Raw genomic sequence first — 17,794 nt, 5'->3', positions numbered from 1 at the left:
ATTGGTGGCAACAGTCTCAGAACAAATGTAAACAAAAGTTTCATAATACATTTTCTTTTTAGTGTATTAAGCTGTCACATCCTTGGCAACAGATTCTGATCAGTTATGTCGCATATGTTTTTAAGAACTGTTTACCAGAACCACCAAAGTGAATGCAAAGATTTTTCCAGCCAGATCATTTTGGATTTAGCAGAGCACGCTTTTCTACATAATGGCTAAAGTCAATTTAGGAAAAACACCCAAGAAGTTCAAGTTCAGAATATCACCCTATTTTTAACAAGCATAACATGTGTTTGAAGAAAAATGAAGTAAGCATGATATCGTTACTCTTAGGAAAGTGTGTTAGTCTATTACTAAGTCTAGCTTTTGTTCCATGCTTCACAAATCCTATTTGTGCACTGTAGATTAATACTTACCCGGAAATCTCTTATAGGAAATTCACTTTAAGGTTGCTTGTCTTACTGCATGAGGAGTTACAACAACCGGACAGTAAATCCAGAAGGTTTTACAGTTGACAGAACCTCCACCAAGGCTCCATCTACAGAAATACTTAGCTCCTTTGATTTCATTTTAAGTATCCTATAAAAATGTCTTTAAATAGTAATCTTAGCTTTCCTGAAATCTAAAATTGAAATGCAGTTTAATAATTTCTAAACAGAGATAATTACCTCAAAAACATTCATAAAAATTCAAGGACTATGTTTACTTTTTAAACAGAAAGTAGAATGTCTTTAAACATCAAAACACTCAAAAGCATATGAAACAGCCCAGACACAGTAACTAGTTTCAAAAAAGCTGTCTAATTAAAAGCAAGGATATTCTATGATGAACTACAATCATCAAGTCTTATCTTTAATATTTTATTGATATCAAATATTTGTCCACATGGCTTGCCCATTGTTAAGGGCTGCCAGTATAACATGATCAGCAATATCCAGAGACAATCAAATTTGCTTAACACAGCTATGTATTATATGCTTTTACAGAAACTATTCACAGTTCTACACAACACAAGCATGCAATTTTTACATAGTTGAAAATAACTTAATACTTTAAAATATTTAAAATATCACAATTCTAATTTGTAAAGGAAAGCAATTGCTCTTTATTCACTTACCAAGACTGTATTATATCTGTCCTCCAAGTCAGTGATAAACGAAGGAAATGCTGGTTTTGCCAGCTAGTTCAGAACAAACAAAACCTTAGACTTGGGCTCTTAGTAAGAAAATGAAAGTTTTTTCAAACAGTAGATGTTGTAAACACCTACATTTGAACTAGTCACCAAGGCTCCCTTTATACAAAAGGCATCAAGCACTGCCTGATAAATCACATTGTTCAAGCTCTAATGAGGTGGGGGGAATCATACAATTTTTTAAATACTTGGCACTCCATCATTTAGTGCTTTTATGGAAATCACTTAATACAATTTGAACACTGTACTAAAAAAAAATACTAAAAATATGAAGAACTTACATCTGTGACTATTTGCATCATATTGGCTGGTAGTAAAAGTCAGTCAGTCACAAAACTGTAATTAATTTCTTATAACTTTAGCCATCAATTTTTACCCACTTAAAGCAGTCACAGATATCTGGTCTTTTCCAAAATATTTTCCTCAGTGTGAGCTGAATGTTTCTTTAAGCTGCTCATCTCTCTCTGCTGACTATAGAGGGAGCCTGGATGCCTAGATTTAAATAGCTCAAGTAGTAGCATATGAAAACCTCCCCTTTGCTAGTATTTAACAACCTTTAATACAAACATACATTACAAAATACCAGTCATAATAAGCAAAAAATTAACATGCAAAGCAAAACACAAACCTCTTTCAATTAATGCCAGCTATGTCTGAAATATTAACTAGTAATCAGTTTCACAGATAAATCTTACTCTTGATAGTATTTTAGCAGCAAGTGAATTAATTTGCTCCTTTTTCTTGGGGGAAAAAAAGGGACCAAGTCAGAAAACACAGAGAAATTAGTATTTGAGCTTTGAGTTATTCACACTCAAACATGAATTGGTTTGTTTTAATTTTGTACTGTTTAATTAGCCTTGAAGTGATTTTTAGAGGCAGTATTCACTCTTGCAGTACTTCTGTATAATAATTCATTTTCTTTGGTGCAGGTGGTTTATACACAAACACAAATTTACACACAGGTACATACATATGTGTGTATATATATCAGTTATTGCAGATTGTGTTGAAAAGGAATACATGATTAGTTTTGTTCTTACCAGCCTCAGTAAGTGGATAAGCAACACATTTACAGTTGTTTACATCCAACTTCCAGTGTACTATACTGGCATTAAGGAAAAGAGCAATGCAGATATTCCATGTAGTTTGGATACATCATAGTATTAGAAAATTAATGTTCTACAACAGCATTTAAATGCTACGAAACAGTGTGATGGGCCAACCACAGTAATTATCTTTAAGCTCAATCTTTGCCTGCAGGAATGATACAGAGTATGCTGATGTAGCTTGCTTTCATTTACTACAGGGAAGTTCAAGATAATGTGGCTAATAAGTAGTAAAATATGAGGGTCATCAGTGAAAGCAAAACTTAGTAACTGGTTGGGACAAGATAATGTCTTTTTTTGATAAGCAACCGTTCACAAAAATGAGAAGGGACTCTGCTGTAATCAAACTTTTGTCTTTTATTCCAGCCACTGCATTTCTAAGTGTATAAGAGGAAAGTACCACAATCTGCACTGCTGCAGGCCAAAGGTGTTTGAAGATGACATCTAGCCCTCAGCAAAGGAAAGATTTCTCAATACAGATTAGAGGTGGGAGGAGAAAACCCCCAAACTCTAGCTTTCCAATGATATCAGGATGTCTTTTAAACTAAATGCATTTCAAACTGCTATAATTATTATCACATAGTGTACAAATAAATGGGAGAATGATTCTTAACATATTTTGAACTTGCTGCCACAAAGGCTTGAGGTCATTGTCCTTTAGTAGAATAAAAGTTATTTGTTTTCAAATTCAATGGGCTATGTACTAATTTTCATATTCAAAGAATTCTTATAAACCTCAGTTTACAAACGCCTGGAATATTTCTTAATAGCAGCAGTAGTCTGATCTGATGTAGCAAAAAATGAAGTAGGTAAGATCTTATTTATATCAGCAGTGACATATGAAAATAAATCTAAGAACATTAGAAGAATCATCCTTCTTTCAGGTAGCATTTCAAGTTATTCCAGATCTTCCCTGTCAACTGACAGACAAATATGCTACTTAAGATTTAGTTGTTGCCTACCTTCCTCCTTTGAGACACACTGAGGGCAGCAAAGTCATTAAACAAGGATGAATTTGGTGAAGTCAGTGGATCTATAAAAAGAATGTAAAACCAGCATGTTATATATATATATATATGTACACACACATATATATAGCTATTATTTAAAGAAATTTTATACTTTTTAACTTATTTCAGTACAGATAAAAATAGTTGTGACAAAGCTAATTGAAATGCTGCTCCTTAGCAGAATTCAGTAAGTTAAATTGCTGTTGACACTATTTAAAGTCCACCTAACATTTCAAAGCCTTCATCTGATCAGAAAACCTGCTGTAAGTGCTACTTACATGTGCATGTCATTTTTAATCCTGTAGATAATATAACAGAGTGTTTCTAATTCAGCAGAAGCTCCTCCAAATAGCGTTAACAAGCCCTGGAACAGGCTGCCCAGGGAAGTACAGGAGTCACCATCCCCAGAGATATTGTGTAGATGTAGCACTGAGGGACATGGTTAAGTGGTGGATTTGGCGGTGCTGAGATAACAGCTCGATCTATCTTAGGTCTTTTCCAACCTAAAGATTCCTATGATTCTATGATTTTCAGTTACCTGAAATTTGCAACCTTCTGTTTAATAGTCTTAAAAATAGTGATGTGGATTTTGCTTGTCTTATCATTATTCTGCACAAATTTAAATCAGAACCAGTGGTAGCAAAAGTCTACATTCTGTTAGTAACTTTTTATTGCTTTTCTTTGTCCCTGTGCATCCTTTCCAGAGCTGAAGTACCAAAAACTGTGTAACAATAATACATGCAACTTAAAACTCCAAACTGCATGGACAGAGCTGCCAAATTAGCAGATGACTGCCAGTTGTAAACGTTGGTGTTTTCATGAAACACTTTCTTCACCCATAATAAATACTCCATAAAAGGGTAATTCTACAAGTGAAGTACTGTTTGACAGGGCCAGGGAGGAGGTGGGGAAAGGATCTTAGAGACATCAGAATTTAAAATGGTTTCCAGAAGTCAGTCTGGTTTCTCTCCTTCACATGCATCACCACCACTACTTGGCCTGTCACAATTAAACTAACTGCATTTAAAACTGGAGACCTCCAATGCCTTGAATAGCTAATCGTCCAGTGAGACAAAAGAAGCAGAGTTAATCTCAAAGGCTCCTGGAAAGAAACTAGGAAGAATAAAAAGAAAACTCCCACAAATTTTGACTTTCAAGCAAGTTCATTTTACAGTAGTTACTAGCATGCTTAAAAAATTATAAATCTAGTAAGTAGACTAGCTGCAGGGTCGGACATGCAAATGGAGTTCTAGAACATAATTTACACAGCAATTTTCAAAGAAGAAATTTATTTTAAATGAATGCCCTTGCCATAAGGGAGCAGTACCCTCTTCTTTGGAACTTAATTTGACAGCTACAGATGAAATAATCTGCAGTGATTCTGAAGAGGACATTATAAAGCTCAATATACCCTGCACAATAACTTAGTGAGTATGTAGGCTTGGACTATTGAGACATTTTGTTCAGTTGAAAACCATGTTCCCCATAGCAGGGAAAAAAAATATAAGATGTAAAGTACTGCTTGCAGTAGTTGATTTTTACCAGCTATTGTGTGACACACTTCACAAAATCCATACACCCTAAATTTAAGGGAAAACACCTGTACATTAATTCTACACAATAATTTACTCAAGAAGCACAATGAAAGGGATACTATGGTGAAGCAACATAAATGCTTAAGCTATCAGTGCTTTACAATGGATATCCAAACTAGCATTTCACTTCAAGTGACAGGACTGATAATGATTTTTTTTTAGTACTCCCCCTCCCAAGCAAAGAGAAGGATGAAAATTTATGAGTTCAGTACCACTTCGATTTTGTATTAAGAGTAATCATACATTATACTTTTGTTAAAAAAAAATTCTACTGCACCTCAAATCAAACCAGGGGACAAATAAAATTTCCTTAAGTGTCAATTTTGCAAAAGTGAATCTCTTAAATTTCCAAACGCACTTCTACATGTATTACTTTTGAAGTACTTACCATGGCCTGCATACTGCTTGGCACTGTCATTGAGAAGGCTAGGGGAGCTGCTGCTATTTGTCATCCTCTGCAAAAAAAAAAAAAAGACAAAAGTGTACATGTAAAATAAAACTATAAAAAGATCAAGTGAGGGCATTGGGTATGACATTTAGAAAGTTTTAAGAACAGACTATGAAACCTGTGCATTATTCACCATTTAGTAAATACTCTAAGTATATTAAAACAAAACACTATCTTCTTTAATTTCTTCTAAATTGGGAGGGTCTACCAAACCTATGGTTCTCTTCCTACATGTTGTCAGAACATTAGGTAAGCCAATTACTTATCTCCTTTAAACATTCTTTCACACTGCACTCCTGAAATAACTCCTCCCTTTAAGATACAGTATCATCACAACATGAAACTTCCCCAACAAAAAATATTCAAATTAATGAAGTATTTGATAGATTCTTTTTAAAAATAAAAATGAATGCTGAAACCTTTCAGCAAAATCATGCAATTCTTTCAAGTCAGCAGGACATCTGAAAGCCTCTCAACGTTCCTCCTAGGCTCCACCTGCTTCTCCTACATTCCTCTAGAGATATGACCTAGCAATAAACTAGACGAAGTGAAGCAGTGCTGCTCTAAGAGCTACTGCTGCTTTGACAGTGAAGTTTAAAAGTGTCTTCTTACTCCTGCTTATTATTGTCTTTGACCAGTTTTCCAACAGGAAGCACAAACATGAGAAGGAAAGGGAGGCAAGGTCAGGAAGTGTTCTTCATCACTAAGAGAGACAACAAGTAATTTGTTAAAATACTCCCTGGCAAGCTTTTGGCCCACATCAACCCAGAATCTCCCAGCCAATTTCCAGGCACTATTCAGCAGTGAAAAGGTTTGAGAACCCTTCACAAATAGACAGTCTGCACTCAGACTCTGCTTTCGTGGGTGAGCATACACCAGCACAAACAGGCCATTTTGTGCCAGCTGGCCCTAAGCATCAAGGAAAGTTTCCAGGCAAGTTCAATTTAGTAGTCTAGACACAGACTGACTCAAAACTGGTCACCAGAGTTGTTCTCTATGCTTACTTCTTTCCATGATCAGTCTCTATGTTGGTGGCAAAGGGCAAGAACTGCATTACTTCAATGCCATTTCATCTAATTGTTGACCAGAAAGATCAATATTCTGGAGTAATTTTGGCAAGAGAACAAACAGAAGCTGGAGTGCTATTCAATATGGCAGGAGTGTAAATCTATGGCAATTCAAGTGTCTCAACATTTGCAGTTTTCATAGCATCACTAACTTCATCAGAAGCTGCAACTTTTAACACTCATATCTAAAAAACCCAAATAGATTGTGCAGAGTAGCTTTTACATGGAATGTTTACACATGTAAATACTATGTAACCCTTCAGCTTCTTCAAGACTTGAAGGAAGGTGTCTGTTATGTGCTCTTTCCTTATTTTGATATCAATTGTCTCATGCTCCTAAATATACTGAACTTCTTTCTTACACAATGTAAATCTCACTAAAAGCTTAAGTGATAAACACATACTTTAAACAAAAAGCATGCCTCTCGTGAAACAAAGTTTACTTATTTTTACAAAAGATGGTAACAATTTGAGAGACTTACACTAAATTAACAATTTGGACAAAAGTCCAAATTCAGGGAAGCTCAACCTACTGTTCACCATCATCAAAATAAAAATACATCAAAATCATTTCTGGATTACAGTAGCTCAGCTAATCATATTACATATTCCCTTCCTAAGCAATGGAAAGAAGTTAAATAGTTTTTCACAAATACTTGAAAAGCATATCTATTATGCATCTTCTTTTTGTCATTTGATACATCCACACTGATCCTCATAGAACAAAGGGGTTTAGGAAGAAATTTCCTAAAGGGAACCTTTCAGATTTGCACAAAATTTGTCCACATTCAGATAAATAGTATTAATGTCTATTTATAATACCAGATTTATTAATAATTTTAATGTAAAAGGTAATGGTCTGTCAAAACAGGAATAAATATGATATTGAGAACTCATATCAAAAGGTGGTCAAGGACATGGCTTAAACTTGGAACCAAGCACTTCTTTGCCATCAATATACTACATCCTTGAGTACAGGAGTTAAACATTCAACCAACAGACTTCTAACGTGAATAGTGATGTGACTGCGATGACAAAAACCAGCATTGACATGATGATCACTGAAAACACACAGTGTGCGCAAGAGACTGCAAGAGCACGTTGTTCTGGATTGTGAAAGCACAGTGCAAACAAAGTTTAGGAACATCAACTGTGCTCTTACAAAGTCAAGTCTTGTTCAAGGTGCAAATGTTTTCTATGTGAATCAGGATTCCGAAAAACCAAAGCATGTCTCGCCAATCTTGGGCAGCTCTTGCCTTAACAACTGCTTGTACCTGGAATGAGGTTAAAGACCTCCACCATATTCATGAGGTTTTTGTTTTGCTCACTTTTATTACACATGCACAAGCTTCTTACCTTAACGTTATTCACAGAAGACCTGCAAGTAATCAGTAAGGGATTTTTAAACTGTTTTAATATTTTCACTGCACCCAAAAGCATTTAGCCATAATGTGTCTGATTTCCTAACAAGTGAGGTTGAAAAGGTCTTGAAAGAAAAATAAAAATTAAAAGAACAAAAAAGTACTATTGGTTATTTTTGTTTTCTGGAATGCAGCTTTGATTTTAAATAACACTTCTCAATCTCTTCAAATAGCATTGAACTATTTTTCATATAAACTCAATCTCAAGAAGAATACAATCACAAGCACCTCAGGCCCAAAGGATGAAAGCTCCACAAAGGTAAGAGTAACCATTAACAGTGGAAGAAAATTAAATATTACACCTGCCAGGGAAGGCAAGTGCACCCATATGAGAGCTTCAGACTTTAAGATATCAAGACTTTAATCATTTGGAAGTTAATACAGAAAGACAACTTTGTCATAACCAACTACGACACCAATGTCGCTCAGTTCCAATAAGCTCCTTTCCTTTGCCTATTGCTATGATTTATTGAGGTTCTTTAAACACTAGTCAAAATTCAACTAGGCTGGCTGGAATACATCCTGCCCCTCTCCCTTAAAAGAAATTACGAAGTTTTTTCTATTTCAGCCTTTCTTCACATGAGAGATGTTCCGGTACCTGCATCATCTTTGTGGCCTTTCACTGGACTCTTTTCAGTATATCCAGGTCTCTCATGTATTGAGAGGCCCAGCACTCCAGGCGTGACTTCATCACTGATGAACAGAAGGGAAGGATCACCTCTCAAACCATTAGCAGTGTTTTACCTCATGCACTCCAGAACACCACTCACCTTCTTCTTAATACTTCCTTGGTGCAGTATACGAGAAAGAAGTGTTACAAGAAACATTCCCACCTTCTAAAGGTATACACCACCTTGCCTCCACCTTTCAGTATTCAGTAGCAAAACCCAAAATTATAGTTGCACTTAAGACAAGTTTGCTTTACTTTTATTTCCCTCCACTAAAGTATATATTACAAAATTCTCATCAAGATAGAGAATAAAACTTTGATGCAGACAAATTTAATTTTACATAGCTCAGAAGACTTAAGTGAATGCTTTTGCTTTTTTCTCCACCATTTCTTTTCCCCAAAATATGTAAGAGATTATATTTGTTTCTTTTTTCTCCATATTCCCTGCCCTAACTCTGAGAAAATAAACATTTTCCTCATGGTCATTCCTGTGCTAAGCCTGCCATCTCAAAATCTTTTGTTGCATGTCACAATCTATTCTCTTCATCTTAATACTGTTTTACTGGAACTTTATTTCAGAATATTTTTTTATAATTTTTAAAATAATGTTAATTGGACTATAAAAGAAACTATCCTATGAAAGAATGAGATTGTCATAACCAAACCAATCGTTTAGTTGTCAGATTCTGTGACCTACGGATTGTTTCTAAACAATCCGTAACTTGTCTTCAACAGTTAGCATATTTGGCACCATCTACACAGCATGTCCCACTCAACTGTTTGAACCAAAGCAACTGGATTTCTTCAGAAGGCATTATGAAAACAACTGCATAATTTCATATTTAAAATAAAATGCCTGTAGTTCCACTCAGTCCTCAACAGAAAAAACTGAAGACATTTACAAGTTTCTGTGCTATAAGGAGAGTTTTATTACTTGACTCTTGGCAGATGCAGCAGTGGCAACAAAGGTCTTTGTGTTTATTCAGCTGCAAGGCTTTGAAGTGAGCACGGTCTCTACTTCTCAGGCTATTCGAGAATGGTTAGTACACCAAAATTAGCATGGTAAAAGCAAGCAAGACCAATTCTTCTCCATTGCTTGGCCTTGCCAACTTCAATATTGAAGCCTGTTACCCCCTTTTTTATTTTGATTAAGGTGATTAATTGAAAACCTGTGATTTTTCTTTTCTGCATAACCTGCAGTCCACTGGAAGCCATGTAGTTATAAATCTCATCCCATTAAAATAAAGAAAACCAGACTTCTGTGAAGCAACACAGGAAGGCACCTTCTACTGTTTTATGCTCTTACAACCAAATTGCTCAATTCTAATACATTAAAAATTCTGACATCAAAATACTTCTCTGCTTCATCCTGCTATAATACCCTTTTAACAGCCCAACAAAACACTACTAAAGCTCCTTTCTGCACCACCTGCATCTCTGATCAAGCCACAAGTTAGTCAAAGGCAGCACTAATGCCAGAGGAACACAGGCACCACCCAGCCAAGTAGCACAGGCATTGTAACTGAGCAAACAGCCAAGCATTAGAAGCATCCCAGCCAGCCAGCTCTTGTCTCTTCACTGCTGGGAATGCCAAAAGCAATGAGCTGCTTCTTGAACCACACCTCTGACTGTCTCTTGGCAGCTGCTGCTATGCCAAAAAAAGAGAACAGCTTCAAGGACAGCATACAGCTATGGGCCATGTGTTGTGCAGGCCTGCTCTGTCATTAGAGAAGGGGAAAACAGAAAATACGTGCTTCGATAAGCTAGAAGACAATACTGTTAATACAACATATGAAAGCATATGCAGATACAGGGAAGAAAAGATATGTGAAACAACACTATCATGGAAAACCACAAACCAATGAGGACAGAAGACTATTAATCAATAGGAAACTGAGTTAGTAACAACAGAAGAAGACAATGGGAGGCAATGAGAGGCTGGCTAACAGCAAAGGCCTTCGTAGTAGAAGAAGTAGAAGGACGGGGCCAAGAGATATTTTTTAGAAAGGAAGAATTAGAGCACGGCCACTTCAAAAAATTCTGCCTCTTCCTAATTGTACCACAGATTTTTGCTCTATTTTCCCCACTGCAAAGCAATCGTTGCCATTAATTGCATTTTCACCACTAATTTAAGCCCCATGGTATGTCCTAGATCTCATAAAATATTCTTCAACAAATAGGAATGCAATCTCAAATATCCATTCTACAGAAATGTTGACCACTATTCATCTATGTTATTCATGATCAAAGCAGCACATTCACTCCCAATTCATCATCATACAATCCACTTTTACTTTTCTTCCTTTTTGTGCTTATTTAACACTATCAGTTTTAGAGATTAGGTACTGCATACAAAAATGTGATAACTGCAAAATTTAGATATAGCTTTGCTTGATGCAGTTTGACTCCATTACCTACGCATTATGACTACTCCAATATATACAATCACACACTCAACAAACCTTTATTTTATGTGCTGTACATGACAATTACATTCAGGAGATTAAATAGGAATAGTCAAGACAACTCATTTGAATCCCTGATGATTATGTTGAAAGGTGAATAAAACAAGGAGTGCAGAAAAATTATCTCATGGTAACAGGAAATGAGCATTACCCAGAAGAGACTGACTTTATTACTATCTTTGCTAGACTGAGGCCAGTGAAGCAACTTGAACCAAGCTTCTACTGGTGGTCATTAATTCCATTCCCCACCTTCCAGCTGTAAAGATTAGTTTCAAAAACTCTGGAGTCTCTAGTTTGCCAGCACTGTTGGGGCATTGCTTGTTCAACTGCTATCCTTTTTCTTCTCATGCATCTATAAAATGCAAACTATTTTATTCTTTGATATGGAAAGTGTCCCACAAAATTTAATGGAATAATTGTAACCTGCACAGGAAAGTGCACTGCCAACTAACAGTCGTCACAAGAAGTATGTGAACACCATGCAGGAATAAGGCACAGAACTGTAAGATGAACACTTAAATCAAATATCAAATGCATACTCATTACACACAGATGCATCACACATCTTCAGTACTGAACAAATTCCACTAATAATATTCCCACTGGAAAAAATCATACAACATTATGAGAAATTTATCTCAATATATAACCTCAAGGCTGCACTGGCAACCTAAACTTACCATTTCTTAACATCTAACTGCATCTTACTAGTGTTTTTCTATCAATGTGTTTATTCACATGTTAGTGCAATTTCCCAATTTTAAAAAGCAAGCTGAGAAAGTTGCCTCCTATTGCATCACCGAAGCATCTATTTGTGAACTACACAGAGCCACCAGAGATAACAAGCTAACTCACATGGAACTGATGCTTCCATCTGCAAAAGCAAAACTGAGAATTAATGAGATATTTTACAGAAGATGTCTGATGTTTCATTGATGGCAGAACACTAAATTTTCAGTATCTTTAGTTTGATTCAAGGACCTGGAGAGAAATAGGCACATGGATTTGTTCTCTCCACCCTACATTGACCCACCTTTGCATTATAACAATTTTCCTTGTTCAATTTCTGTGTATTTCACTTGTACAATTCCAGTCCCCATCCTACAAGTGTCCCACCAATGCCTCCCCTCTGCTTCAGTCCCTTTGCTCAGCCTTTCCTAGTTCTTTATTCATTTCAGCTAAGTTTCTCTAATCCCACAATATAAATTCTCTTTTCCCGTACAGACCCCTCTGCTCCAATTAACCCAGATGCAGCTGTCTTTCATTAAATATAGATCCATTTCCATTCTGCTTCAGTCTGAAGTGGAAGAAAAGAGGCAAATGAAGCAGATCAGCATTCCTGCTTGGAGTTCAGGCAAGGCTTAGATTAGGCCAGAGCTATAACTGCAAAAATGTACTCAAGCTGGAACATGCCAACGCAGATTACATCTTTGGAAAATTATCTAACATCTAGGAAGTCTCCAGTGGGCCTATATAAACCAGTTTTGCAAAGGTTTAATCAAGTGACAAAATCTGGATAGATTTTCCGAGAGAGCAAGCAAATCCTTTCTTTGGAGAGGATTTGGACACAATAACCAATCTATCAGATTTAAAGTCTCTGTTCCAAATCATAAAAAATTAGTATTATTTAAAGTGAAATCCACTAAAATTTCTTCTTTGTCTTGTTCTCCAAAGGGCTGAATGTCATGGAAAAACTCATTCCAAGTGACTAAACTTTGTTGGTATGGATTTAACTTAGTAGCTGACAGAATCAAAACAGACAGCATTACCAGCTTTACCTACGCAAACAAGAACTTAAATTATATGATTCAAAGGGAAAAAAAGATAAAGGAATGTTTTTTAAACAGTAGTTTAATGCCTGTAAGCACTTTCTCAATACTAATGAAACCTTTCTTCAGAAGTAATTTTCCTTAGCCTCGAATGGGCAAGAGGGACATCAATTTCTTCTCAAAGAGAAACAACAATGCCTTAACTGTAATCTCACAGGCATTAGTATTTAAAAATCCTACGAGCATTCATGTTAGATGCATGCCATATTGCCTTTCTAGAAGAAAGAGTTAAAATTAAAAATTTGTGTTTCTGTAGAATACACTTTAAGGACACAAAACAATGACTTTGTGCTAAAAATGTAAAACTTTATGACCTCAGTGATACAAAACATTTTTAACTGCCAGCTCCAATAGTACACATTGGGATCAGAGGTTAAAATTTTTCTTTTTAAGTCATGCATCACTGTCAGTAAAACATTTCCATACTTTGGCAATTCTGTTGAATATGAAAGCCTTCTTGAAATAAATAAGCCTTCTTGAAAACATGCATTAAAAAAAAAATCCCACAGTCAAACAAAAAAAAAAAGAAAAAAGGGAACACACCTAATTAATTCCCACCTTTTGCTGAGTTATTTTTCAATCCATAATACAGCCACAACTGAGATCAAAGTAAGCTCATAAGGAGAGTTTCCTCGATATAAAAGAAGAGAGTTGTTGTCAGGACTCAGTGTGAACTATTTGACTTGTGCTCTCTTTCGTTTACCAGAAGCTGGTTTGTTAAATACAGGACAGATCATCTTTTCATGGACAGACCATGCTTCTTTTAAAAAGCATAACACTTTGAGGGACTTGTTATAGTACTTCATGTGTTAATTCCACAGATACTCATTTAGGTTTTAAATACAGTCTTTTGTTGTAAATTTTGCATAATACTACCTACACAATAAATTCTACTTCAAGGGAGTTCCTATGCCAACATCTACAGAACACGACAAATACAGGTAAACATCTCAGAAGATTTAAATGTGAATTCAACGTAACACCACCTGAGTCTGAGCTTACAAATTCTGTAATTTTTGCCTAGTGATTTCAGATTTAGCAGTTCACATTTTGCTTCAGTAACTTTTGATCTTAGATTATGTTTCAAAACCTAATTTGTATATATTTAATAAAAAGCTATCAAAAGCTATGAGCCTAACAAGAAATCTAGGAACACAGAGTTAATGTATGTGGCAAAGCCCGACACAACAGCTCAGGTAAGTGCTGATAGAGACTATTTTTAAAGCAATGATACTGTTTCATTTCCATTTGCAAGATTAAAGTGAGCGTATACTCTGTATAAGATGACATTCCAGAAGGCTCCATTGGTCCTGACTCTTGAACAGTTTTCCCTTTTTGGTGTAGCACCAGCCAGAACTAATGAAACACTATACAAATCACTGCTATTACCTGCATCATGGGATACTTCGTTTCAGCAGGACTTCCAAATCCATTAACGCCAATAAAGCTGGTGCTAAAGTAGGAATCTGTTAGATTAGCATCAGCTAACCCACCGCCATCTATTCCAGGAACTGGAAGGAAAAGAAACAGAAAAATGTTTCAGAAAAAAAATTAGTTTACCATGGGCTTATATGCTAATATCTCTTACATATTTTTTTGGCAGAGAGTAGAAGAGGAAAAGGTTGGTACTACCATCTTCTCAGCAAAACAACTAGAAACATATTAGTGCACAGCATGAAAAAGAAAGTTTATGAAAGAGGTTGCTAAATGAGAGCATTTGTAGCATGAAGTTACAGCACAAATGCAGAAAGAGATGATGAGGAGTCTGAACTTCAGAAACAAGAATAGCAAGGTAAGTAATGATATAAAAAAGAAAATAAATGAATTAAAAAAAACCTAGAAGGCAAGCTCATTTTATGAAAACCTATATTCTTGCATACCCTTCTTGGAAACATATTTGTTCAGGAGAGTTTGCAACTGGATGTACTGGTTCTTTTAAAGGGTAACATATAGAAAATGTACATTTCAAAATATCTCAAGCCCTTTCACAGAAACCACAAACATTTTAAATGCTTCCTTAAAAGCATATGACAGTGTTCATTATTTCATACTTCATAAAGTGGCAACATTCTCATAAAATGTAGCCAAAAAAAAATCTTTCAGACTGAACGCCAGCATGAAGGATTTAAGAAGAAATTCATCCCATCTAGAAGCAAGGGCATGACATACAAGTACAGAACTTTTATAGAATTGAATTAATTTTTTTTTTGTTAAACTACAAAGAACAAGAAGCAGTCATAATTAACACAAAAGACTCAAGCAGGTATTACTTTGATAGGAAAAAAAAAAAAAAAGAAAAAAAAGGTATTTGCAATGGTATACAAGCTGCAGTTCAAATCAACCTTCCATAAAAACACCCACATGGAATTGTAAAGACACTTATCACAATGGCCAGGCCACTGCAAGCCAATAGGCATGAGTAACGGGTAGCTCCAAAGTAGGAAGGCACACATCCAACACAGAAGAACATCCTGTACCAAACTATCCAACTTGAACTTCTGGGAGGATTTGTAGCCAGAAGGTGACACCCGGAAACAACTTCCTGATCCTAACCCTTAAAGGAAATAAAATGCAACTTTGTGGCACAGCTAAAGGAATGCATATTATAAACCCTCAAGTTTCATCAGAACAGGAATTTTCCCTCCAAAGGAGCCTACATGACCTGGTGAGCTATTTCCATGCAGTAGGCGGATGAAACAGCAAAAGAAGTACAGTCCTACATAATCACAGGAAGGGCTGGAAGAGAGAATGACTAGTAGCACACACACCACAGACGGAAACACTGCCCAGCTGCACTCCCCAGGACTGGAGCTGTATGAACCAGCCAACTGGGGTAACACCAACAGCACGTCAAATGAAGAGCTGTATGTGAGAGATCAAATAAACTGAGATAAATATCTCAGTGGCAATACATGCCAGTTTTGCAATTCTTAAAGTACTACTGCCTAATCTAGAATATTATTTGTACACTTTGTAGGTTTGAAGGAAATATCTAAGAAACTTTAAAGATGCTAATTACCAACAAATTGCAACTTCTTTCTTAAAAAGTCTTAAAAGTTAGCTAAGATAATAGGAAAATAAAACTCCCTCCACTATCCATGCCCTAGATTCTCCTTCATAATTTTAGATAAGTAGCCACATAGAAGCTTCAGAAGTCTTCTTGCTACAGCCCTACAAGAAGACAAAACTTTTTGGATTTGTCTTTCTATTCCTCCTTTGCCTTCATTTGGGAAATTCACATTCAGAAGTTTAACAAAATTATTTTATGGTTCAACTACTGTACCAGGGAAAATATTAATGTCTGCAGTAATGCCAATTACTGTCTCATCCTATCCACTACAGTCACTCCCTAACCTACACTGTGAAGGTTAGTATCTTAACACAATCATTTTCTGGCATCGTGAAAATATTAGGACTCGTTCATAGAAGAAAATAAAAATATAGTAAATTCATGTTCAATTGTAAGTAGTTTCAGTCTAGTTTGCCCATAAAATTTTCAGAGTTCACTGTGGTTTTTAATTATCGTAAAAAAGCATTTCCGATATAGCTTTCTCTGCCTGCATTTCAGCCACTATCAAAAAATCTCTCTGTTTTTATGCTATTTCTTGACTGTAAAAGATGCTACCACTTGACTGACCAAGCATTTCCAGGAACAACTGTCATTTCAAGGTACACTACATAATTTCAACAGTGTATCTGTTATTTCATCTCACACTTTAGCCAGAAACTCCAGATTCTATCCAATTTTTAACCAACTGGCAAGCTACTTCCTCAGATGACACCATCAGCTTTACCAATCCTTCAGGCTCTGTTGAAGAACTAAGAAAGACTATTCTTTCTGCTTCTTTCACTGCTTCTCACTATGCTAGACTCAACACGAGAATCCATGGACCTTCGTTTCTCCATTAGACATATAAAGTTAACGCACAAAACCTTTCAAACTGGAAAGGGGCAAATGAGAATTTGGAAGTTTTGCCACACAGAGCAGTAAGGCATGTGAAGAGCCCTCTAGGTGCAAGGAAACCCCAGAGCTGACCTCCAGTAACTCGAGACCACTGGTACAGCTCAGTCACCCATTATTCAAACAAAGCACTGGAGTCAGTGCCAGTAACCTTGCTAGGAGATAAATACAGCACCAGGTGCTCTGCTCCCACTCTGGATAAAGCTTCCTAAGTGCCAGGCAGCTCAAGCTGCAAGCAGGAGCAGGCTTTGGGCAGCAACCCCAGAGCTGAGCAAGGCTGAAGATGCTGCTGGGAATGACAAAGCAGATCTCTGACACTGCTGCCTTTCTACTGCTGGTACTAGTTATGCAAGCCTTTTCCAAGACACTTAAAGCTGCTCAAAGCTACAATTTAGGCTTTCTGTTGGCACACTGATATCTAACTGGGCACTCCAGACAGCAAAAGCTACTCCAGAACATTTTTTTATCTAGCAGCAGGAAGGCCATCTCTGTACTTACGTGCAATGGTATGGCCATTCCAATCAGCCTCCTTGAGCCATTACTACAAATTGCTGTACTCCAGTACTTCACATTGCTCAATTCCACTGGTAGCACAGCAATTTCAAGATGGCTTTCAACTATGACGATTTTCATTGTCCTTTTCCAAGCAGTTCAGAAACATGCCACCAGCAGAGGGACAACGACCACAAGAAAGCATATTCCACAGGAACAATCAAAAAAAAAAAAACCATCAGAAGTACACTCACTGGAGCAGAGGACAGTTTTCTTGGCAGTAGCTCATATTTAGAAGAGAATGCTGTAGAAGTGGCAAGCATACCTATTGCCTTCAAAAGAAAACTCAACACTAGCTTCCTCAAAGTGACTTCCCAATAGTAATTAGCAAGAAAATTAAGACTGCAGAAAAGATGAAAAAAATTCTTGCATTGCCTATAGAACAAAAAGTGTGTTCACTACATCCTCCATTTGCATTCAAAGGGGCATTCAGCTTTTACACTGTTCAAAGCCCAGCAAATACCTAAACAGCCAAGGCA

General features: G+C 36.4%; 1 protein-coding gene across 1 annotated transcript in view; it reads right to left on the bottom strand.

The window, feature by feature from the left end:
• The window catches only part of PAN3 (poly(A) specific ribonuclease subunit PAN3), a 78,950-nt gene that overhangs the window by 51,952 nt on the left and 9,204 nt on the right, over window positions 1–17,794 (bottom strand). Inside the window, exons 2-5 of the mRNA XM_018070939.2 lie at window positions 14,192–14,313; window positions 5,292–5,358; window positions 3,261–3,331; window positions 1,118–1,180 (exon numbers count right to left, since the gene is read on the bottom strand). Of these exons, the coding sequence (XP_017926428.2) occupies window positions 1,118–1,180; window positions 3,261–3,331; window positions 5,292–5,358; window positions 14,192–14,313 (323 nt within the window). The remainder of the gene's footprint in view (window positions 1–1,117; window positions 1,181–3,260; window positions 3,332–5,291; window positions 5,359–14,191; window positions 14,314–17,794) is intronic.

This window comes from Manacus vitellinus, unplaced genomic scaffold (genome assembly GCF_001715985.3).
Source record: "Manacus vitellinus isolate BGI_N305 unplaced genomic scaffold, ASM171598v3 scaffold_2_pilon, whole genome shotgun sequence".
Classification (NCBI taxonomy): domain Eukaryota; kingdom Metazoa; phylum Chordata; class Aves; order Passeriformes; family Pipridae; genus Manacus; species Manacus vitellinus.
The sequence above is the reverse complement of the archived record's forward strand: the minus strand, read 5'-3'. Positions and strand labels throughout refer to the sequence as shown.